At 38.3% G+C, this 24,595-nt stretch overlaps 2 protein-coding genes across 4 annotated transcripts in view; one reads left to right on the top strand and one right to left on the bottom strand.

Moving 5' to 3' along the window:
• chrna11 (cholinergic receptor, nicotinic, alpha 11) overlaps positions 1-7,872 on the bottom strand; it is a 32,135-nt gene extending 24,263 nt beyond the window's left edge. Inside the window, exons 1-3 of one of the 3 annotated variants that reach the window (XM_032580768.1) lie at positions 7,831-7,872; positions 6,514-6,619; positions 2,329-2,620 (exon numbers count right to left, since the gene is read on the bottom strand). In XM_032580768.1, the coding sequence (XP_032436659.1) occupies positions 2,329-2,380 (52 nt within the window). In that variant the 5' untranslated portion in view covers positions 2,381-2,620; positions 6,514-6,619; positions 7,831-7,872. The remainder of the gene's footprint in view (positions 1-2,328; positions 2,621-6,513; positions 6,620-7,830) is intronic. The other 2 variants (XM_032580769.1, XM_032580770.1) reach the window with 2 other exon arrangements.
• A 1,546-nt stretch (positions 7,873-9,418) lies between these two features.
• Positions 9,419-24,200, top strand: LOC116731182 (small conductance calcium-activated potassium channel protein 1-like). The gene is made up of 10 exons (XM_032580767.1): positions 9,419-10,647; positions 11,496-12,368; positions 13,189-13,284; positions 15,132-15,419; positions 16,277-16,398; positions 17,670-17,811; positions 17,886-17,996; positions 19,750-19,877; positions 20,947-21,016; positions 22,651-24,200. Exons 2-10 carry the CDS (start codon positions 11,508-11,510, stop codon positions 22,873-22,875), a joined length of 2,043 nt encoding a protein of 680 aa, XP_032436658.1. The 5' UTR covers positions 9,419-10,647; positions 11,496-11,507; the 3' UTR covers positions 22,876-24,200.
• The last annotated feature ends 395 nt before the right edge of the window (positions 24,201-24,595 follow it).

Raw genomic sequence — 24,595 nt, 5'->3', positions numbered from 1 at the left:
TAAAGGTTATTCAGCCCTGAAGGAAATCTCTAACCAGTAAAATGGGTTTGGGATTACATAACTCCTGCAGGCGAAAGTCATCAGTGTCAGATAAGAACATTTAATTAAGAGAAAATGAATATTTTTACATATAAAATCAATTTTAGGGAAATGTGACTTAAGTGAAAAGTTAATGGGGTGAAACAAGTTGTGTAATTGAAAAATTATTTCATTATTATATCACTTACAGCCACACTTGTATTTACTTTTGTTGTCTCCTAATGAGACGTGATGTAAAGGTCTTGCTCTTCACTCAGAATAAATCACTCAACAATTATAACAGATTAATATAATCCAGTGGGAAATTAAAGAGAGAATTAAAAAAAGACACTCAGACAATCCTCAGTGAACCAATTAAAAATGCTAACAAACTATTTCAGGGCAAAAGTGGCTTAAACTAGTGTATAATTAGGTTGGTTTCCAAGGTTTGGAGGTCGAATGCAAATGAAATGCGTAATTAAATATGTAAAGATTATTTTTGCATAATTTCTAGTAAGCTTTTTCCACATTTAGTAAACCCTCCATAGAGTTTTATGCTTCATTCCAGGTTATAGAGATACCGACGCTCTGAAAAATGGAATATTATGAAACAGTAGTAGAATTATGCAAGTAGTTTTTATGAGATTCTCCTCAGGTTTTAGTGGGACAAATGTTTCTTAGAGCCATAAAATCTAAAATCCGGAAATAATGAGCCATGAATCAAACATAATTGGACTTTTCAAAGTAGATAACTCTCTCTAGAAGGATCTCTGACAACAAAAAACTTGTAAAAACAACAAAAGTTTCCACAATTGGATAAGGTATTGTTGTATATAAGAAAAAACTATCATAATATAAAGTTATAGATAGATAGATAGATAGATAGATAGATAGATAGATAGATAGATAGATAGATAGATAGATAGATAGATAGATAGATAGATAGATAGATAGATAGATAGATAGATAGATAGATAGATAGATAGATAGATAGATAGATAGATAGATAGATAGATAGATAGATAGATAGATAGATAGATAGATAGATAGATAGATAGATATGAAGGAAAACAAGGTGGCAGAAGCATAATGCTGTGGGGTTGCTTTTTTTTAGCAGGGAGGAAAGTAGATAAAGTTGCCAGCAACCCATCAGATTGACACAATTTATTGTCATTTTTAGTGAACAACACAACAGAGTTTAACAGGAAAAACCTGTTTTTAAGTCTTATTGGCTACAAAATCTACACCAAATAGATAATTACCGAAAAGACGTCAAGTTTTTGCTGACTTTTTTTTTTTCTGTTACTCCCTTAAGATTTCAGTTTCATACACTGCTCAGTGTTCAAGTAGCTTTTTTAAAAAAAATGTGACATTTGTTATTCCATCCACGTTTTATTAATTCCCATGCACATACTTAAAAAGTTCTGCTAAAGTCGAACACAGACTGCACAGAAGAAGAGAAAAAGCAACTGAACTCGGGAGAAAACCTTATAACAACAAGACAGAGTATGATTAATATTATTGCACTTCTCCATAGTGCTGTGAAAAAGGAGAAAGAACGGCAATGTGAGTCAGAAAAACATCAGGCAGCTTGCTTTAAAGCTCCTCAGAGTGAAAGAAGCAGCAGCTCTGGATTCTTCAGAGTGTTTCTCTTTCTGCAGCAGCAGAAACTTTTACCTTCCTGTCCTCCTGTCTTTCATGTGGTTCTGGTTTTTCATCTACAGCCTGACTATCTCGCTCTCGCTCGTCGCCTGTGGGGAAAGTTCACCCGATCTGCCTCTCAGCTCTGTCATCTGCCGTCAGCCCGAAACCTATTCAGCTTCCCGGCTGCAGCAACAGGGAGGCGAGATGCAAGATGCTGATCTGTATGTGTCGTTAAACTGATGGGCTTCCTCTGCAAGGGGGTTACCTTGATCTGAGCGCAGATTTGGACAGAAAGAAAATGTTGGAGTAATGAAATATTCTGACAACTCGGATCGTTTTGCCTGCTGCGTCTGTCATCGTGATGTCAATCTGCCTGGTTAAAAAAAAAAAAAAAAGCCATCCAAGTGCAGAACATATGTCTCCAGACAAGAACACATTAATCTAAAAGAAACCCCTAGATGTAAATACACAAGCAAACAGGTGAGCAATACTCTCACTTTTCTCTCCCTAAAATGTTTGTTTCCCTTTTTAATTCATATCAGATGAAGCAAAAAAAAAAAAAAAACAAGGAAAATAGCACCCCGTTCCCTACTGTATTCCTATAAAATGCCACTGCTGCAGCCAGAATCCTGAATGAACGAGAAGGAGAGATGAAGTCAGGCTCACCGTTGATCAAAGCGGAGAGTCCAGAGAGGAGAAGAGCCACAGAGTGCCACATCCTGGTCGGGAACAACTGGAGGGAAAAGAAAACGGAGAAGCTCTAGATGTCAGAGGAGAAGGAGGTGGAGAGAGGATGGAGATGTGAGCGGAGCTCCGCATCCAGTCGGCATCAGATGGGAGCAGCGTGAGCATGTGCTCGCTGGAGGAGGAGGAGGAAGAGGAGGAGGAGGCGATGGAGGAAGAGGGGGAGGAGGAGATGAGAGCTGAGAGCTCTGTCTGCCTCTCAGGGGAGGTGGGTCTAAAATGGAAAAGCAAGAAAAATGTCAATGATGCGAGTGAAAGGGTTGTAGATAGAGAAGGAGGGTGAGAATGGAAAGGTTTTAATTGGTTGAACAGATGATGTTGAAGATTGTTGGGAAAAGGAGAAGATGAGACCATTCATGTACATAGTGCAGAGAATAGAAACTATATTAAAGAATTCACGCTTGATTTATTCATTTTTATCTTTTATCGCCAAATAAAAGTAATGAATAGAAATTCTAAAATATAAGTTCTAGATATTTATCTATTTTTGATTTGTTTATTTCATTTTTCAATGATTGATTCATTTTTTTATTTATATTTGTATTTTATTAAAAATATATATCTAAGATTAAAAATATCTTAGATTTATCTGTTTTAATGAATTTATTTTGTTTTGGTTTTCAATCATTCTGGCCTGAATTTATATTTTGTTATAATTGTATTTAAAGACATAAGAAGAAACACATTAAAATGTCATTTCTATTTATGTATCTATTTTTATTTTTTAATTTTATTTAATTTTTCGCCATGAGGTTTGTGACGAAAATGCTGCATGTCAAATAGTTTCACAATTTTGACCCTATATGTGTCTGTTTTAATAAATAAAAAGAATTAACTAATTTGACTAATTAATTATTTTTAAAAAAAAATAAAAACAGTTACAAAAATAGCTGAATAACATTTATTAATTCAAATACAAATAATAAACGCAAAAAAGAAGATTTAAAAAAAAATCTCATAAATATTTGGCTGAGTTTTCTCCTCATCCTTTAGTTTATAATCAGTAGATTAAATCCCCAACATTTCCTCATAAATTCATCCTCCATCCTTCACACACACCCTGCTTTGTGTTCTCTCTCTCTCTCTTGTTAACATGTGCTGCACAGCATGTTTCAGAAATCTCCATGACAGATTCCTTCACTCGTGATAACACTCCACAGTGGTGACTTCCACGCACCGCTGGGCTGAAAGCCCTTTGTGTGTGTGTGTGTGTGTGTGGGTGTGTGTGTGGGTGTGGTGTGTGAGGTCTTTGAATCAGCGGTGCAGACGGACTCCGGTTTAATTGAGAAAGTGCTGGGCTCTGCAGGAGGACACTGGGAATGTGCATAGTTAAACTCTACTTCTCATTTGTCCTCGTGAAATGCTGATGCAAGGGCAGAGGCAGCGAGAAGCTGAAAGACCGAGGCACAGAAAGGGGGGGATGGGGGCAAGAAAATGAGGAAGAAAGACTTAGACTGTATAATAGATTACCCTATTACTTCTGCTGCCCTTCGGAATTACCCCCCTCTCTCCCAGGAAGCCTGTCACACATCCGGAGCTACACATTCATGCTCTGCTGCACACAGCGGATGGAGAGTGGGTCCTTTGAGGCGAAAAGAATGATGGCAGAGTCAAGAAGAGCAGGATAAACTGCACATTTGGAGCAGGAAATAAGCAGAATCCAATCATCATGTTGCTGGGGGTTTTTTTTGTTGTTGTTGTTGTTTTTTTGTTAATTTGTGCCAAGCTGATTTTCTGCACGTCACGTTGTTGTGCACCGAGCAACCAGTGTGACACAGAGCCAACAAAACTAAATTCATTAGGCCTCGTAAAGACACAGCTTGGAGGCACCGAGGCGTGGGTGACATCTGGTGGTTTGTTTTCCAAGTGCACGCTGCGCTGGAGCTCAGCACTGGCAGGAGTGTTGTCAGGGAGCAGCGAGGAGCCGGTCTCAATTAACAAGCAGGGGAGTCGGATAAGCAGAGCAGGGCGGAAATGAGATGTTAATTATTTTAAAAAATGTCAGGAAAACAAAGTCAGAGAAGGAACTGAGTTAATTCCACAAACAGTGCTTTGCAAAACTTACTTTAATGCATAGACCAACATATGCACGTTTTTTAGAAAAAGTGGAATAATTTTATGGCATTTTTGTGCCAGGAATTTTGGGCTTGTAACAAAAACCAAAATTGCCGTCGCGATCTATTTGCGTCTATCTGATCCATCAAAGGCTTTACATAAATAACTTTAAAGACTGGCAGGTGTCTTGTTTCCTTTGATCCAATTTATTTATTTATTATGTATCTATTGTGACATTTTACAGTACAATCAAGTAACAATGTTATAAAAATGCTACCTATATTTAAAAAAAAATAAAAGAAATCTGATTTTGTAGTTCAAGGTTTTGAAATTGGGCCTCTGTCTCTTTAAAAATTCCTGCTCTTTCTGAAACTCTGCCTTCAGGAAGTCATCACAATATTGTTTCTCCATTAATTCTCTAAGAATGTTTTTTTTTTTTTTTTACCAGCATTGCACTGAGAGGTAGCTCAGCAGATGCACAGTAACAACAGATGTTTGCTAATTGCTACTGGCTAGTCTGAAGGAGCTGAATGTGGGAGTCGCAGAAGCTTGGAAGCTGCAGCTTACAGGAAGAGCTGTGTCTTGAAGGGAGAGCTAGGTCCAGTCAGGCGCTTTCCGCAGCTGAATGGTTGCCATGGAGATTAAAGGTTTTCCTAAACACGCATTAAAGAATGAAGACAACACTCCAGGTCTGTTTTTGATGATGGAATAACATTATAAAGGTGATGTAAAGCTTTAAAAAGTTGATTTTACATAATACTGCCCCTTTGACTGCTAGTGAACTATACATGCAACAGTCTGCGATTTGAAGCAATGTTTAAAGCAGACTTAACAATTGCACTAAAAGTAAAAATGCGAAAAAGAAAACATTCTCAAATATTAGGGCTGTCAATGTTAACGCATGCTATTAACCTAAAAGACATTACGTGTTAATGTTACATAATGCGGCGTAATGACGGCACTTGACATCATGTAATGTTTACCGATTTTCCTAATTGTTGACTGTGTGGTGTCTTCTGGCTTTGTATTTTTGTGTTTTTATGATGTAAAGCACTCTGAACTGCCTTGTTGTTGAAATGTTTATGCAAATAAACTTGATTTATTGTATTACCTATTTTGACCTAAAAGTCTGCAGAGGGTTACTTAGTTTACAGCAGCGCCTTACTTGGCCTTGTACTGCGGTCAACAATGCAGAGACAGGTCTAGGAGTGGTAACATTTAACTTTTACTGCCAAAAACAAGTAGAAAACGACAATATTGTTAATTTTACTGACAGGGGCCCCAAAATACTCTTTTTATTTATATAAAATAATTTATCTGTTTTTGTATTCTTATCGATCAAGGGTTTGGAATTGTCTTTTTAAACGACGAGGTGAGCCTCTGCATTAAAACTTGCTGTTAAATTCACTTTATTCTGGTTGAGCACACTTAATGCTCCACTGTGCTAAATGCTGAATGCCACACCTGACAATGCAGCCATCAGCCATCTGCCATTGCTCCTGCTGTGCTGTGTGCTTTTAATTACCCTGCTGATTGGATTAGGCCCTTTCCTACGCTGACATGTCCCCTCCACTTAATAGGATGTTATCGACAAAACCAGCACTTCCCTGTGAAGTCTGATTTTGTCAGAGTGGCTTTTTTCCTGTTGTCCGGAGTGGAGTTAAGTTGATGAAGTTCTGCTCCAATGGATTTCAGTTACGTCCTGTTGCAGCAAGTCCAGGAGGAGGACAAAGTGGACTGTAATCCAATAAAATGTGTGGAATAGTGGACCCGGCAAAGTGTTTCTTTGGCGAAAAGTGATTTGTTGTCAAAAACTGGCTACAACTTTCAAATAAAAGAAGTGCCAAATAGCATACCACCTTCTAAAGCTGAAAATAAATCAGAACATATATTAAACAAATAGAGTCCTCTTTTAGATTGTTAAACTGACTCCAAGTGATAAGATTTAGACAAACCCATTTGGGCTGCGTGCCTGTGTGGTCTATGAGCTTAGTTCAGGTAATATTTATGTGTTTATAGCGTCGGGTGATGAAATAAGATATGATGACGTACCTTTAGCCCACTTTGTAATCCAGCTAAAGCTCAGGTCACATTATCCTTTCTCTGAAAAAAACAGTTTTCATGTTTTCTGGTGGCTGCTGGTCCAGAAGCACTAGAGCTACAAGTGGAAGTACAAAAACATGAAAATGTGAATTTTGCAACATACATCCCCTTTAACATGACTGAGATCTATAGAGTCTGAGTTGGATCTTATTGTTTTTTACACCTATATATGTATTTCTCTGAGCATTGAAAAGTCTGAGTTTGAGGTAAATCTGACGTGAAGTCCCAACCTGGAAACACCGGCAGCTATCTTGAGCGTTTTTCCTCAAATAAATATTATCTATGTGTGTAGAAAAATAAACAAATAATATACAAATGCTTTTAAAACCCTAATAGGCAGAAACAAATGCTTTACTATAGTCATTCCTCGTGCCTTTCCATCTTGGCATTGATGGTGGTGATGGTGGTTAACACATACCAGCAGACTGGAACCTCTAACAGACAAAATCCCTGCTTTTATAGGTTACTGTTGACCAATTAATTAAATGCAAAGGGAGCACTTGCTTCCAGTCTAAAATTGTGTGAAAATACCAGGTTGTACTTACTTTTTCATTCAGTTTCTGTATTTTGCTGGTTAGGTAAACTGCCGGGTAGTTGGTTGGTTGATCCATTGGTTGTTCATTTGTTTGGGGGTTGGTTGGTTGGTTGGTTGGTTGGTTGGTTGGTTGGTTGGTTGGTTGGTTGGTCATAGTTTGGGGTTTGGTTGGTTGGTCATTGGTTTGGGGTTTGGTTGGTTGGTCATAGTTTGGGGTTTGGTTGGTCATTGGTTTGGGGTTTGGTTGGTTGGTCATAGTTTGGGGTTTGGTTGGTTGGTCATTGGTTTGGGGTTTGGTTAGTTGGTCATTCATTTGGGGATTCATTTGTTGATCATTCATTTGTTGGCCCATTTTTGGTCAAATTGTTGATTGGTTGTCTGATCAATCAGTTAATAGTTCTTTGATGATCTTGACAAATCAGCTTAGCATCCTTTGGCTTTTTTGAAGTGTTAAGTAAAAAAAAAAAGCCAAGCACTGTCATGGTTTATTAATACCTTGTACAGGATATGAGAGCTTACAAGATTAGACCCTCATGAACACGGGAGAGTAAAAAGCTCTGTCAGACAGACTCAACACATTGTTTTCATACCCAGGACAGATTATTCAGGTCTGGAGAGACAGTCTGGCTGCAGAAAACATAATGTAATCTGGGTGTGCAGCTCAGACTGGCTCATTTGGTGATAGTTCATAAACATTAAAATAAGACATAACATGATCATCAGATTAATACCCTGTAATGACATTTTCCTCCAAAGAGGTCTGCAAAATTTCACAACATATTTAATTTAATGAACAGGATCCTGTACAACAATATTTCACCCTCAGCCCTCTGGGTTTCATACATAAAATATTAGGAGTTCAAAATTCATTTAAGCTGCAAAACAATGTAACTACAGTACATGTAAAGTCTGCTGGTATCACTGTGGATATTTCTGTATTAGTTGCCAGAAGGCAGCAGGATCAAAAATAACTGTGGCTGCTTTTCTGCTTTTAGTCTCCTTTGAAGTGTGTGCAGACAACAGCTCTCAGTGTTGTTTCATAGATGGGTTCTGATCTGTTTTTGGCTCATGCATTTTAGATGGTAACAGACTTCACTCATTAGATCAGTCTGTTGATGTTTTGGGATCTTACAGGAGACCCTCACCTATATTTTGGCCAGAGCTAAATCAACTTTACTTGTGTCACCTTCTGTCGCTTTGCAGCTTCATATTTTCTCAATCAATTCCACCCAAAAATGTAGGACATTTCCTTAAACTCTAATCACAACCTTTGCCCTTTTAAGTCCTATTTGTTACCTCTCCAAGTGAGTCTTGTTTATCTTTTTTCCTCCCAGCAGATCAGACCGAAGCAATTAACTTGACCAGAAGATAAACTGGCACACGCTGAAGATTTAGGGCACGGAGCAGATTTGCCACTTACCAGCCCCAGCAATTAGGGAGGCTGAAAATATCCCCTGATTCGTTTCACTTTCTTAACAGTCAGAGGAGGATTTGCAGCAGAGGAGACTAACTGAAGATGTGCTGGCTTCTGTCCACAAAGCCCAGAAGAATTGACACTCAGCTACCAACTACAGCAGTGTGGATTTACAAGCTTTTGGCAGGAGGCTTGAATTAATTTGAAGCCTTGCAGATGTGTATAATTTAGGACAACATAATTTAGAAACATTTGTGGTGTGTATAACTAGAGCACAGTGAGGACGCAGTAGTTTTTTCCCTATAAAAACAAACTAAATGGGGTAGATTTTTTGATGTTTTTCTGTGCTGAGTGAGATATTTAATTAAACAAAACTGCCTGCAATGAGAATAAGGAATGAGAATATTGAAATATAAAATACAGAAGTATTTATGCAAACTGAGCCTTCCCACATTTTGTCACGTTACATACAAATATGTTAAAGTATTTGAATTGCTTTTTGTGTGGAACTAGAAATATATGCTCTATTCAGTTTTTCACAAATAGAAGTATGAAAAGTGTGGCATCCACACAGTGAAAAGAATATATATTAAATATTGCAATGGTTTTTCAGAAAATGTATTGAAATTCACACCAGATGTTTGTTGCATCCTAGGTGCACAAAGGAGCGTTATCACAAATCATTCCTCCCAGCAGCATCACTGCTCCTAAAAAAAAAACCTGAACGCTTACATCAATGCAGCTATTTTAAGTTTTTTATTTGAAATAATATCCCTGCTGTTGTTTAGAATATTAAAATGTTTAATTTCTTGTTTGTCGCATCCTGCACAAAGGAGCGATATCGCAAATCATTCCTCCCAGCAGCTGTAAGACTCTATAACCATCGCTGCTAACAAAAAAACTGAACGTTTACATCGATGCAGTTATTTTTAAGTTTTTTATTTTAGATAATATCCCTGTTGATATCTAACATAGAATCACCCCAAAATAACACAAAGAGCTGTGAGTACTTCAAAACACTGTAATAAACAAATGGAAGAGCGTCTGAAGAAAAATCAGGGTGGATGATACCTGCTGTTACTCTCCCGCTGCTCTCCCTCAATCCATCTTTAAATAGACGGTGTCTACAGATTAAATACAGTTTTTTTTTGTTATCCTGCTACTATCCAGTTGCACTCCTTCCACCCTTTGCTTCTTGGATCTTTCCAGTCAGAGGCCGCTCTATTATCTTTGCACCCATCTGTCACACGGATTTAGATAAATTCGTGATGCTGAATGTCATTGTTATGACTCTGGCCTTTAATACTCCACCCTATTGCTTGAATCGGCTGGCATATTTGATATTTCATAATCTCATCACCCCACAATCTCTATTTCACCTGAATAATCTTCAATACTAATCTGCTGAACTGATTGAGGATTACGTCTTCTTTTTCCCCAAAGTGTTTCAAAAACACACTTATCTCATAAAAATAATGAGTCCAATTAAAGAGATTATAGATGAAATGTAGGAAAATGCCATTTCTGCGTTGACTTTAAGAACATTTCCAGCTTGATCTTCGGCCCCAGGTTGTCTTTACACATTCACATTTGTGCACATGCACACACAAACCATCCGGGGGGATGAAGTCTGCCAATCCCCTCTGACAGATGACCCAGTCGTTGCCTTTGCAACATCTGCAACTTAGTCCTTGCTGTCATTAAGCCCCATACGAGCTTTAAGGAAGAAGCCCTGACACGGACGATCACAGAGCGACTGAATGAATGTCTTTAGATGTGATGGATATCAACGAGCCCAACTCAACGTGTTCAGGGAAAGTTCTTGAGCTTCAGCCGAATCCATGGGAGGAGCTCTGGGGGGATCCGCAGGGAAAGTTCATACGTGAAGGGAGCGGACGTCTGAAATATTAGGCTGTGAATGCAACCAAGCTGAATGGTGCTGAATCTTTGTTTTAACGTTCTCGAATGAAAATGATCCTGTTGAGACCTTTTAAGGAGTTCACTTTGAAGACCTTTGCGATTCGGCCGAATGTGACCTTCAGGACTGAGGGCTAAAATACTTCGGTGGGAAACAAGCAAAGCCGTTTTTAATCCTCGCTGTGGATTGTGTTAAGACCCGAGCCTGGACAGTAAGGTAGGATCAAAAACAATAGAAGAAAACCTTTGGATCTGCAGCCATGCAGGGGTACGGAAAAGGATAAGGGCCACTGCAAAGAAATAAATCAGACTTTTTTCTCTGAATTCAGACTTAAATTGCAGAATTCTGACTTTTTTCTAAAAATTCACACTTTTTTTTTTTTACCAGAATGCTGACTTTAATCTCAGATGTAAAGTCAGAATTCTGAGATTAAAGAATTCTTTAACGAGTTTCTGAGATTAAAGAAGTCTTTAATCTCAGAATACCCATTTAAATCGCAGAATTCTGACTTTTCGTCAGAACTTGTGTTTTTTTTTCTCAGGATGCTGATTTTAATCTCAGAATTAGTCAGAATTTGGAGATTCTCCTGCATAATTCTGATTTAGGAATTCTTTAATCTCAGAACTTTAGACATTTTTCTCTGAATTCTCACGTTTTGTTCTCAGAATTATGACTTTAATCTCAGAATTAAAGTCAGAATTGTGAGATTAAAGAATCTTTTAATCTCACAATACCCACTTTATTCGCAGAATATTTACTTTAATTTCAGAATTATGACTCTAATCTTCTGAGATTAAAAGTCAGAATTTTGAGAAAAAGTCAGATTTATTTTTCTCAGTAGTCCTAATCCTCTTCCATACAAAGTGACAACCTTTGCATACCTGAATTTTTTTAACGTGAGCATATGTGAGGTGTCGAGATATGAGAGATGAGAAAAATCTCTGCTCACTAAGCTTCAGCTGCAATTTTCTGTCTAACTGCTGCTACCATCTGTTCAGTCTCTTTTTACCCTCTTGCTTGTTTTGTCTAATACATTCACTGGTCTTCTGTTTGAACCTTAAAAGCATCTCTTCCCCATGGAGCATTCCCCGTCAATGAACTCAACGGTGGTGGATGGAGACGAGCTGGAGGACCACAGGCCCCTCCTGCCACCAAGGATTGTCGCCCCACCTCAGGCCTACTCGCCCCAATGTGGGATACACCACACAGTCCAGACACCCATCGACCACTCCGCATGGCTGGACAGAACCCAGGCCCTGGCTACCACGCCTTTGTACAACGGCCACCTCTACGTCACTGCAACGCCTCGATCCAACAGGAGGAGAGAGAAAACCAAGGGCAAAGAGAAAAAATGTGAGAAACGGCTGCAAAATCCTGGTGTGAAGGAGCACAACCACCAGAGCAAAACTAAAACTCTGAGCGCAAACACACTCCAGGAGACGGTTACGTCCTTCACCGATGTGCCCATGTCCCCCAGAGGATCACCCTTCAAGGGCCACAGCAGGTCCAACCTGGATCTCAGGGATGTTGACGGTCGAGGGTACCGCAAGGCAGGCAACGTTTCTCTGGAGATGCACGACCGCCAGAGCCTCCCAGAGATCATCATCACCAGCAAGGACGACAACCTCCAGCAGCAGCAGCACAAACACAAGGCGCTGCAGTATCACCAGCACCCGGGGGAGGCCGAGGGGCCGCTGCCAGGGGCCAAGCGCTTCACCAGGAGCCCAAGCCCCAGTCCTCAGCACAGCCCCAAACGCAAGGAAGACGCCAACAAGGACTCGTACTCGCGGACGCACAACATCGGCTGGCGGCTGGTCCGCAGGAGGGCCCTGTTCCTGAGGAGGCAGCGGCTGAATGACTGCGCCCTGGCGGTGGGGCTGTTCGGGGTAGTCATGATGGTGATGGAGACGGAGATGTCCTGGAGCATCTACAGCAAGGTCAGAGGGCTTCTGGAGTGCAAAGAGTCATGCAACAAATCACACTGCATAGCTGCATCTTTAACATATCATCATATTAATATATCATCATTCCTGATGTTAGAAACAGCAGGAAAATGCTGTTTTTATCTGTTTTTATCTGTTTTAAATCCATTTACACAGGATTGAAGCCATTTCCTCACTTTTATATCCCTGAAATATTTGTATTCATCACCATGTACATATATTATATACAAAAATGTCCAATAAACTCTCAGCTTTACGTTTCATGGGGTTAATTTTAGGGTACAGAAAACAAATAAAAGATCATTCATAGTAAACACTGCAAAAATACCAAATCTTACAAAGTATCTATGACTAGTTTGACTTATTATACTTGAAATAAGACAAAACTAACTTACAAGTAACTTTTCAGCAAGATATAGGAGTTTGTTTTAGGCCAATAATTTCTTGATATTGATGAAAAAGTGCTAGTTCCACTTGCAGATTATTTTATTTATAACAAAGAAATAATGTCTTGATAAGTGAAATAAGGATTTTTTTTTTTTTTACTAATAAGTTCCTATATGGAGCTGAAAAGTTACTGTCTTACTTCAAAATGTTCTATAGCAATTATACCAAAAATACTTGGCAAGATTTTGTTTTTGCAATTAATGCAAAAAATATATATATAATAATAATAATGCACGGTAGTAGAATTTGCAAATGTATTGTTTTGAAGTTGCGTTTATTCAATTGTTCTGATTTTGTTTCTCGAAATTGATTTCAATAAGTCTTAGACTGAATGTGAATAATTGTCCATGTGCTGCTTCTCCTGCAGAGCTCCATCTACTCGCTGTGTTTCAAGTCAGTCATCAGTTTTTCTACGCTCATCTTGTTCGGCCTCATCGTGGCGTACCACTGCTGTGAGGTGCAGGTGACCCAACTGTTCATTCTTACGTGACCAAAAATTATCCCCAATGTGTCTCTTAACATCTCTGAAATTAAAGAGTCCAACCATTTTTCTGTGACATTTAAAAAGTTTCTTATCTGTTGGAAAATTTCTTTCTTAAATTGTTTCAAATAAACGTTTCAGGGTTGTGTATGGGAATATTTTTGAAATAGCACTTTTTTGAACAAACTCAACACCTCACCCTCAGAGGAGAGCGTTATATAACCTGCTTTTTGATTTCCCAATCACTGCTGACCTGGTTTAGAACCGTGACCCAGTGCTGGAGGAAAGCAGGGCAATATTTTAGGACTGATCCTTAAATATTGGTTTCCTCCCATCTTTAGTTTTCTCAGGAAGCTGGAGTTTAATTATAAATAAGGTAGATTAACATTTCCTTGAAGTTTGTAATCTGGTAAAAAATCACCTATTAAAATAGCCTTCTCCAAACAAGTAAAAATATAGAAAGCAAGATGTTTTCTTTTGCTATAAGTAAAGAAATCTGCCAATGGAATGAGCTTATATTGTGTTAATATTTATTTTATTTTTTTTTACTAAAAGCAAGCTCCTATATCTTGCTGATAAGTTACTTGTAAGTTAGTTTTGTCTTATTTTAAGAGTACTAAGATATTTGCACAAGAAACTAAACAGAAATTGTTTAGATTTTGTGTTTCTGCAGTGAATGTTGCAGGATGGGGTGTCTTGAGTTGCAAATATTTTTAAAAATCAGCTAAGGAGTAACATAAAAGTGCTCCTCAAATTATTCTAGTTTGTTTTTAAACATTTTTAAATAGATAAAACTGATGTCTTCCAAATCTGGCAACTACATTCTTATAAAGACATGGAAGAAGAAATGAATACATTTACTTATGGGGACCATATGGAAAAAAATGGATCGTCCACAGGTTAAATAATGGTCCCATGTTAATTGTCACAATAGGTTTAATGTGTAGAATAATAGAAATTGGTTTAGAACAACTTTGGGTAAAAACTGGGATATGTTGTCCATGTTGGCTTGATGTTTCTAATTCCCATTTGCCCAATGTTCATTATTAGAAGATAATTTAAAGTCCCAATTAGTATCCTTCCAGACTAGCAACATTTATATTGGACCCACGTACACATACATGTTGGGATTCATATTCTCTCTGGACTGGGACCAGTACATTTCAGAAAGAATGTTGGCTGTCAAGTCATAAAACAAAAACTATTTACCACCAATCTAACCTTTACATGAATGTTTTGTTGCCATCAATTCAACAACTAATTAGAATAACAGTAGGCTAAGGAGTATGTGGTATTCTGTGTATACTGTGGTATTACAGTACATACCACAGTATGCTGTGGTATTACAGTACATACCACAGTATGCTGTGGTATTCCTCTTTTAAATGGGAAATGTTTTGATTAGTACACTGAAAAAACACAAAATTTTACCAAGTTTTTTGTCTAGTTTCTAGTGCTTGTATCTTAATACATTTGAAATAAGACAAAACTAACTTACAAGCAACTTTTCAGCAAGATATATAAACTTGTTTTAAGTAAATAATTCCTTAATACTGATTTAGAAAAGTAGTAGTTATACTGACACTGGGGAAAATGTGAACTGATATCATTTCATAAATATTGAGGAGTTATTGTCTTAAAACAAGCTCATATTTCTAGCTGAAAAGTTTATTGTAAGTTAGTTTTGTCTTATTTAATGTGAAATAAAATATTTGCACTACAAACTAGACATAAAGATTTTGTGTAGACCAAAACTAAATCCAACTTTGGATAGAAGTCCTTCCTTAGAATTGCTTCAGCTAAATAATTTCTTCTCTTCCTTGTGACAGCTCTACGTTCATGACATTGGTGCAGAGGACTGGAGAATAGCCATGACCACCGAACGCTTCGCCCTGATCGTCTTGGAGCTCTTCATAGTGGCCATCCATCCTTATCCGGTGGGAATACTGGCATACTTCCAGAAGACCAAAGTCCGCACAACCCTCTCTGAGACCGAGCTGGAGATCATGCTGGCTTTGCCCATGTTTCTGAGACTGTACCTGCTGGGTCGGGCCATGATGCTGCACAGCCGCCTCTTCACGGACACGGCCTCCCGAAGCATCGGAGCCCTGAACAAGGTGGGGGCGAAACTCCTTGACAAGCGTTCTTTAATCTGGCCTGACTGAACCGCGCCAATTTGAAAGCCTGACTTGTGTAAAATGAATCAAGAAGACAAATTCAAGACTCAGGTTTAATTTTATAAAGCAGTGTTTCCCCACCCTGGTCCTCAAGGCACACTGTCCTACATGTTTTAGAGGTTTCCCTGCCTTAATGTGCCTGATTCAACTGATTGCAGTTCAACAAACGCCTGTTGATTAACAGTCATCAATTGAAATCAGCTTGCAAGGAAATACCTAAAACATGCGGGGCAGTGTGCCTTGAGGACCAGGGTTGGGAAACACGGTTATAAAGAGTACAGGTTGAGAACAACCTGCTTAGGATATGATTTATGAAATTTGGAGTCTGTTTTGGACAATGACTTGAGCTGCCCTTCGATTTTGTACATTTCATCCTCATCTGTTTATATCTTGTTGTGTCTAGGTGGGCCGAGAGGTCTGTAAAAGTGTGACGCTTGAGGTGTGACTAACAGTTTCACTTTCACGAACCCTGCTGGTTTCACATGCCAGACATGTCCCTCACTGACTCCCTTCATGTGCCCGCTTTCATTCCCATATCTCAACATGTCCACCTGGCTAATCCCTCCCTTATAACTGCAATATAAAAGTGATGAAAATGACGCCTGCATCCCTCCCTCCTCTGCAAAACCAAACCTATTGTCCATGTATCGAGCCAGATTGCGAACAAGTTTTCTTATCCCTCATCTCCTCTGTGTTATGTAAGGATTATCTGACAGGTGCTATTCTAAGTAGTCTGGCTAAGTAGTGCTCTTGTGTCAAAATGATGACGTAACGAGTGGATTTTTTTTTATCGCCAGATCCACTTCAACACCCGCTTCGTGGGAAAAACGTTGATGACTACCTATCCTGGTACTGTCCTGATGATTTTCAGTGTTTCTCTGTGGATTGTGGCGGCGTGGGGCCTACATGTGTGCGAGAGGTATGTGTGTGGAGAGTATTTGATGTGGAAGCGTCACATAATTTCTGGTTTTAGTTTGCTGAACTACAAAATCTTTACAAAAGTTTTAAGTCAGAACTTATTCCTTCAGGCATTTTGAAGGAGTTTCAAAATTGATAGTTTCCCAGCTTTATGAACAACACTGGCTAGAGGACATATACATGCTGATGTATAGAAGTACTTATGAATGTATTGTAATTTGCATTAGTGAAATAATTTGTCCTCAGTGAATGGGGTGTCAACACCGGTAGCAGCCCAGGGGCCAGATTCTTGTAAAGTCCGGCCCTGGGTGTGGTGCATATTGATGCGCCACTATTTATAAGTTTTTTATTACCGTTTGTGATTTGGAAGAAATCAAAAATGACTTCAAACCTAACGCAGTAAAACAGTAGTAAGGCTTGACACCGTGATGTCAGTAACGTCGTAACGCAGTTCGCTAATCCGGCGGCTTTTTTCAGTAACAAGTAACCTAACGCGCTACTATTTACAAACTAGAAACCAGATTAAAGTTACTTATCCAAATCGCTATGCGTTTTTGTCGTTTTACTATTTATTTATTTATTTGTTATCCCACGCAGCGACATAAACGTCAACAATGGCGGGAGGAGAGAGATGCGCGTTTTCTAGCCGGAAATGCAAGAAATATTTTGAGTTTATGTCAGCTAAAAATTACAATATCAACATACTAGCGACAAAGTGCTATTGTTACACCCTTGAAAATAGGTGGGACAAAATAACGAGTTATTTTTTGAAGGCCTATTTCAAAGAAAGCCCCCCTAGTGGAGGATGGAGACATTACCAATCGATCCCAGGTCAGGAATACGAGCAGATTGTTGATGTTAGGATCACAATTTCCTTGAATAAAATGTCACAAACATTAATACATGAAAAATGTTAACTTTACAACAATTTTCTGTCTGTATTTATCTTTGTTTTTGCTTATATAAACTAACATGAATTAGTATTTATTTTGTTAATTCCTGATTGCCATTTTTATGTTGAGGCAGCAGGGGGCGTTGTTGGCAGCTACTAAAAAGCTACTAAAAGTAACTGAAAACGTAACTTGTAATCTATCTTAGTTAACTTAGTTACTTTTAAACTATTTTATTTGATTATTTAAAATCAAATTATCAGTAAAGTAACTACTAATTGCTCATTTTTAAGGGGTAATCAGTAATCAAGTTACTTTTTCAAAGTAACTATGCCATCGCTGGGTTGACAGGGGAAGAAAATTGTCTTGTTTGTCCCTCCAGGCACCACAATTACAGAGACCTTAGCAGCAACTACATGGAAGCCCTGTGGATGGTCTCCGTCACCTTCCTGTCCATCGGTTACGGAGACGTGGTCCCTCACACTTACTGTGGCCGCAGCATCTGCCTCCTCACTGGGATCATGGTGAGACAGAGGCGGGGAGTTTGATCCACGTGAAGTTCAATCCCATCAAACCCTAAATACTGGTTTCTCGCCAGGGGGCGGGATGCACGGTCCTGGTGGTGGCGGTGGTGGCCAGGAAGCTGGAGTTGACCCGAGCTGAGAAGCACGTCCACAACTTCATGATGGACTCTCACATCTCCAAGAGGGTGAATACTGACAACTACAGCTGCAACAAAACTATTGTTTTAGTTGTCAAAATTGGCACATTCTACACATTTCTCATTTAACCACTTGAACCTTTTACATACATAACATTCGATCCCACATCCTCTGGAATGGGTGTGGTGTATTTCTGGGTTTAAGCCGTTAAATTTGAATGATTCTTGTTGCTGAAGATTTGGAACATTGAAGATTTTAAATTTTAACTTGATATGAGCTTCAGGCATCAGACAAGACAAACATTTCTCTGCAGGGAAGAAGAGGAGTAATTGTTTATTTTCCATCAAAAATGTCTATTTAAGTTCATGGTAGCCTACTGAAATTGCTCTGAGTATAATTTCAAGTATTTCCAGTGATAGTGTGTGAAATTATTTTGAAAATATTTTCTATCATTAAACCGTATGATCTTCTGAAAGCTGAACGTCCAACTCAATGGACACCAGGAGTTGGGATAACAATTATTGTTACTGTGCAAAGAAAAAAGTATTCGAAAGGATTTTATAGCGTATTTGTGATTTCACAATTAATTTATTGTATTTGTATTGCTGATGTTTTTTATGAATATAAACTCTGACTTTCTTGAACTAATTGTAAAAAATATATGTTTTTTCCTCTAGTGAAATGCTGAAAGGGCGTAAAAATTAGTTGGATAAAACATTTGTTTGCTATGTATATTAGGGCGAAAATATTAAATTAAATAATAATTTATTTTATTTAATTTTTATGCTGGGGGTTTTTTTTATCAGTGTAAACTCTGACTGTGTTGAACTGCTAGTAAAGAAAATTATTTTTCCCTTTATTGCAATGCTGAAAATTTTGTTGGATAAAACATTTGTTTGCTATGTATATTAGGGCGAAAATATTAAATTAAATAATAATTTATTTTATTACATTTTTATTTTGTTGGATAAAATATTTGTTTACTCTTTACATAAAAATCCCATCTATATATTAAAATAAACAATCCAATTCCTTTAAAAAAAAAACTAGAAAATAAACATTTTATTGCCTAAAAGACAATAAAATGTGAATTTGAACCAGCTGAAGATAAAACTGCCACTTGAGGCTTTTTGGGTAAAACATATTTACAAACAAAGGTGTCTTTATAATAAGTGCAAAATTAAAGTTTTGGCTTAATTACTGCTCTGGATATGTTGGGATTTTTTAGCATATTTTGAGTCTGTATATTCCAGTTAGTTGGCTTTTGTCAACTATTATATTAGTTGCTGATTATTTCAATAATCGATTCATCAAGACTATTCCAATTAATTGTTTCAGCCCAATTATAAACACACATGTTTTATCTTTTTTGACATCTTTAATAAAGATTGACATGAAAAATTGTGAAAAATATGCAACCGGGGTAAAAAGTTTGTGTGGGTTAGTAAGAATCCAACAGAAAGGGATTCAGAAAGACGAAGATGCTAACCTGGAGGATTTATTTACAATCTATTTTCAATATGAAATTGTGAAAAATATGCAACCGGGGTAAAAAGTTTGTGTGGGTTAGTAAGAATCCAACAGAAAGGGATTCAGAAAGACGAAGATGCTAACCTGGAGGATTTATTTACAATCTATTTTCAATATGAAAGTCAATAATGAGTCTAAACGACTTATGGGGCTCTCAATAATATATGCGGCTTGTTGGTGTTAGTCAGCACATCCCGTAAAAACAGCACTTAGAGGTTAGGTGCATAAACACGCAATAACTCCTCGTGATTTTCTGCGCCCTTTCACCAGATAAAAATTGCAGCAGCAAATGTGCTGAGAGAGACTTGGCTCATCTACAAGCACACTAAGCTGTCAAGAGAAAGAGACCACACCAGAGTCCGCATGCACCAGAGGAAGCTGCTGCTGGCCATCCACCAGTAAGACCACAGGAACCTGCCGCCTTTTGAATTTGGTTTCCATCTATCATCCGATCCCACAGAGCAGAATCAGTAGTTTATGGAATATAATTTCCAGTATTTTCCAGTATGATCCAGTAGTTTTTGATTTTTTTTTTTGCAGGTTTCTCCTTTTCTGTGTCATCTCTATAAAGTTGGTGTCAGTAAATTGTAAAGCACGAAATTCTGATTTAATTTGGAATTCAAATACATTTTTGTGTTACTCTACAGTGCATTTCCGCATCATAGATTGCATCTGTGTTTGCTGTTTTACCTGCTACATTTTGGAGGTATTTATTTTAAAGTAAATTAAGTTTTATTCATCTAAACATCTTTATTTGCCCAGTGTTGGCTGGTAGGCTTGGCACAGAAGATACAACTCTACAGTTAAACTCTTAGGAAGGAAATATTTAATTTTGATGTAATTTATGTGCCAATCAGTGATTGATATTTCAATGATTCTACTTTAAAAGAGAACATGCTTAACCTAAAGTTACACAGTATCACTAGTTTGTAGTGCAAATATCTTAGTACAAGATAAAACTAACTTACAAGTAACTTTTCAGCAATAAATAGCAGCTTTTTTATGTTAATAACTCCTTAATGTTGATTTTTTAAAAAGAAGTTCTAGCTCTACTGCCAGATTATTTTACTTCTAACAATCATTTTTTTCTCATGTTTTCCCTTCATGACACTGATTATTCACTAATGTTCTCCAACAAACCTCTGACGCCTTCACAAATGGAAAATCCAACTAATGTGAACTCTATTTACAAATTAGGTGGCCTCTGAAGGCAGTTGGTTTCTCTTATTTAGGGGTGACAAAGTAAAGGGGACTGAACAGAAATGCATGCACACTTTTCAGACTTTTAATTATTAAAAAAATTAAATTATTCATCTTTTTCCCACCTTACAATCATCCAATCATGAAAATAAAATCCATTGAAGCTTGCTGGGGACAGAGCGACAAAACTTAAAAGTATCCAGACATTTTGAATAATTTTTCAAGTGATTCCTACAGACTTACAGCTGACTGTCTCTCCACCTTCAGGTTGCGGAGAGTGAAGATGGAGAAGAGGATTCTTGCAGATCAGGGGAACACGCTCGTTGACCTCTGCAAGGTGAGAGAGGCAAGTGAAGGCATCATGTGCAGTTGCACCTAAAATTATTCAACACCCCCAAAAATTTAGGTTTATGAGCAAAATATAGAAGCATTCAAGGTGTTTGCCATAAACAAACCAAACTAAATTTAGTTGGTTCTCTAAACTCAACCCAAAGTGCCTCAAATGCAGTCTCAGAATTATTCAGCCTCTTTACTTCTTACGAGTTTGTTTTTGCTCTTTTGACCAAGTCGTCAGCTTTGTTCAGCATTCCTGAAGAATCTTATTTACAAATTCCAAAATCGTGTAAAAGCTTGATAACCTTATTTTATAACCTGGAACCAAAAATAAAAAAATACTCTTTGATTTTAAAATCAATTATTTTAATGGGCTAAGCTAAATAAGCTAATTTGTTTCACATAGTTTTTGTAACTATAAACAGACCAAAGGAAGAAAAGGTTCTCTGGGTTGCAAAGGTTGCTGATCCACAGCATCACTGAGCCACCGCCCTGCTTCTCTCTCAACAGGAAGTACCTTAATGTATGTTTCATTTTTCATGTCCAGATATGCTGACAAATGACGAAAGGTTCTGGTTTTGAGTCGTGTGAATTTGCAAGTGCTTTTGGACCAAGCAAAATTGGTCCAAAAGCCATGGCTTTTGCTGGTGCTGGACCTTTGCGGTCCAGGGAGGATTTTTGACTACTACCGTTCACAAATCTTGCTAATCTGGCAATTTGCCCTCGTACGCAATTCTGTTTGATTCTAATCTACCTTCACTACTTTATCTGAGATTTCTCCCATTGTATTGGATTTCTTTGGTTGTATTTCTACTGGGCCAATCAGCGAACAGAAGGAGAATTTGTGAACGATGACGTTGATTTTCTGCTCTGTTTTAAATTTGTAGTCTGCTTGTGGTTTTAAGAATGATACCAGAGGAAGTGAACAAAGTCGTTCTGTCCATATTGGCCAAATATTGCATTAACATTAAAGCTGCAGTATGTAACTTTTATTATTATTTTTTACATAACTGCTAAAACTGTCACTATGTCGTAACAGTATGGTATGAGACAAATAATATGTTAAAAACATCAAGCTTCTCCGCTAAATTTTTCAGAAACAACCAATAAGAGTCAAGAGGAGGGTCTTAGCGATCTCAATCCTGTCCATGTATGCGCTGCTCACACTTTCTCCCTTGCTGCAGCTTCTTTTCATCAACCAAACGTGTCATGAATGCTTGGTGTAGTTAGGATGGCCACAGGTTTTCCTGTAGAAGTAAGTTGTTTCTCTGCCTTTAGCATGTTTAGCAGGGAGTGTATGAGGTTGATTGGCAGCACTAAGACCCTCCTCCTGGCTCTAATTGGTTGTTTTTGGCTGGGAGTGGTGGATTTCTTCAGAGGAGTTTTCACAGATTACCTGTTTCGTATTAGTATAGTATTTTAATCTGACAAACGAGTCTCATCAGGACAGGTCCTCTAATTCATGGAACATGACTGTTTGAATTTGTTCACAGCAAACACCTGAACAATTGCGAATTTTGCCAATAAACCAAATTTTTCTAAATTGAAGATTGAATTGCTTTAGCTGCAACTGTAACTCCCTGAAAACAAATCCTCGATCGAGCGTTGGTGTAATTCCTCCACCAAACTGGCGCGCAGATGCAGAGCCTGATGTACGACGTGCTGGCGGAGGTGCAGGGCTGCAGGGGGGAGCTGAACTCGCACATCAGCAGCCTGGTGAAGAACGTGGAGGAGCTGAGGGAGGGCTTCCGGTGCCTGATGCCGCTGCTGTCCAGCACGCTGTCCACACAGAACTCCTCCATCCGCCACCTGCTGAGAGAGAGGGAGGAGAAGAGCGAGTGTGTGAGCGGAGCAGAGGGGTAGAAAGGCACAGTGGGGAGGAGAAGAACCCGGTTTCAGGAGGTTTCTATTGAAAATCGCACTATGGCGGCCATGCTGGGGCAGATTTCCTGACTCAGGTGTTGGACAGGTTTGTACTGATGTACAATATATATATATATAAAACATTATATGTAGCAGAAATACAAACATATGTAGAAATTTGTCCCAGCTCACTTCTTCTCAAGGTATTTCTCCTGGACTAACACAAAGCGTTTCACTGATATTAAACTAGATTTGCAAGATATTGAAGTCTAATGGTGTGTTCACACCAAACGCTTCTGACGTTTCAAGTTCGACGCGTATGCACTTTTGGTGCGTTCACACCAAACGCGTTTTGAGCATCAGCTGCGTCTGGTTTACATTCAAAATCTATGCGGCGCATGGGACGCATTGGACGCTCTAGACGCCTCGTATGCTCCAAACGGTTCAAATTGCGCCACGCTAGACGCTCGAAACACGCCAAACGGCCCTCGACGCGCCTCGACATAGGCTGCGTTCACACTGCGGCATAAAGTGACCCAATTCTGATTTTTTGCCGCGGCCATTCACATTTCCAAATATATGCGACCTGTATGTGTTCTCCAGTGAACGAGCAAACGGCCTGAAAGTGTCCCACATGAGCAGTAGAGGGCGCAATGAGGTCAGCATTCTCAGAGTTCTGCCAACCGCCATAAAAAGAAGAAGTGCCCAGGGTTTGCGGAAGTAAACATGGATGCTAACGATGGAGCATAGCTTACACATTTGTTGTTGTCCGACCGGAGCAGCATATTACCAACTTAATCCTCATTACAGTCCATCATGGTTGTTATTCTTTCTGCGAAATAGGATGCAGAATAGTGGCGTTTGTTGAGTATCATTGACATTCAAGTCGGATGAATGCGACGCATTTGAATCGGATAAGTATCGGACATCCAAGTGGACTTGTTCGCATTCGAAATGAATCCGACCTGTGTTGTTCAGACTGTCATGAAAAGACCAGATACAGGTCGCATTACGTCAAAAGAATTGGAATTGGGTCACTTCAGGCTGCAGTGTGAACGCAGCCAAAGTTGAATGTAAACCAGATGCGCCTGGCGCTCAAAACGCGTTTGGTTTGAACGCAGCATTACGGATTTAAAGTTGATCCTAATCAAGTAAAATTTTACTGTTGACCTGATATGACGTAATTGACGCCCTGTGGATTATTTTCTTCAGGTTATTTAATTGTTTTTAAGCATCTGTTTTGTTTTTTCTTTTAAGAAACTGTTATTCCTCATCTATAAAAACTGTATTTTCTGACCGTGAAATAAACACTTCGTACATTTTAACAGCTTGGTATTGTGTTAAAAGCATGCAACATACTATGCCAAACACAAATTTATATGTTTTTATGTCTATTTAAGTAACATTCTTTAAATTTCAGTAGAATAGATTCACCTTTTTGGGTTATGTTTCTAAAATTATAAAGCAACACTTTTGTGAATGTTTCCAAAAAGATTCTGATCATTTATTAAAGACATTTTTCAGTTTTCAGAGCAGCTTTGCTGGAATAAATTTGAAAATCATCTAGCAGTTAATTTGTTGCACAACTTCAAAAAGATGGCTTCATTCAAACTAATGAAAACCCAAAATTTAGACCTTTGGAAAATGAAAAGATATCACAACAGAACAAAATATAGATAAATAAATATTTGGTGAAACTGCTGTCTTGACACCCTCCACA

The sequence above is a fragment of the Xiphophorus hellerii genome, chromosome 13 (assembly GCF_003331165.1).
Source record: "Xiphophorus hellerii strain 12219 chromosome 13, Xiphophorus_hellerii-4.1, whole genome shotgun sequence".
NCBI classification, from domain to species: domain Eukaryota; kingdom Metazoa; phylum Chordata; class Actinopteri; order Cyprinodontiformes; family Poeciliidae; genus Xiphophorus; species Xiphophorus hellerii.
Note: the sequence above shows the minus strand (reverse complement) of the source record. Positions and strands in the feature narration are given on the sequence as shown.

Bases quoted from the DNA above. Each gene is read 5' to 3' on its own strand.
- LOC116731182 (XM_032580767.1), top strand. From the start codon at position 11,508: ATGGAGCATTCCCCGTCAATGAACTCAACGGTGGTGGATGGAGACGAG. The intron at 16,399-17,669 runs GTATGTGTGTGG...TTGTCCCTCCAG, and splicing joins GGCCTACATGTGTGCGAGAG to GCACCACAATTACAGAGACC. The intron at 21,017-22,650 runs GTGAGAGAGGCA...ACTGGCGCGCAG, and splicing joins CGCTCGTTGACCTCTGCAAG to ATGCAGAGCCTGATGTACGA.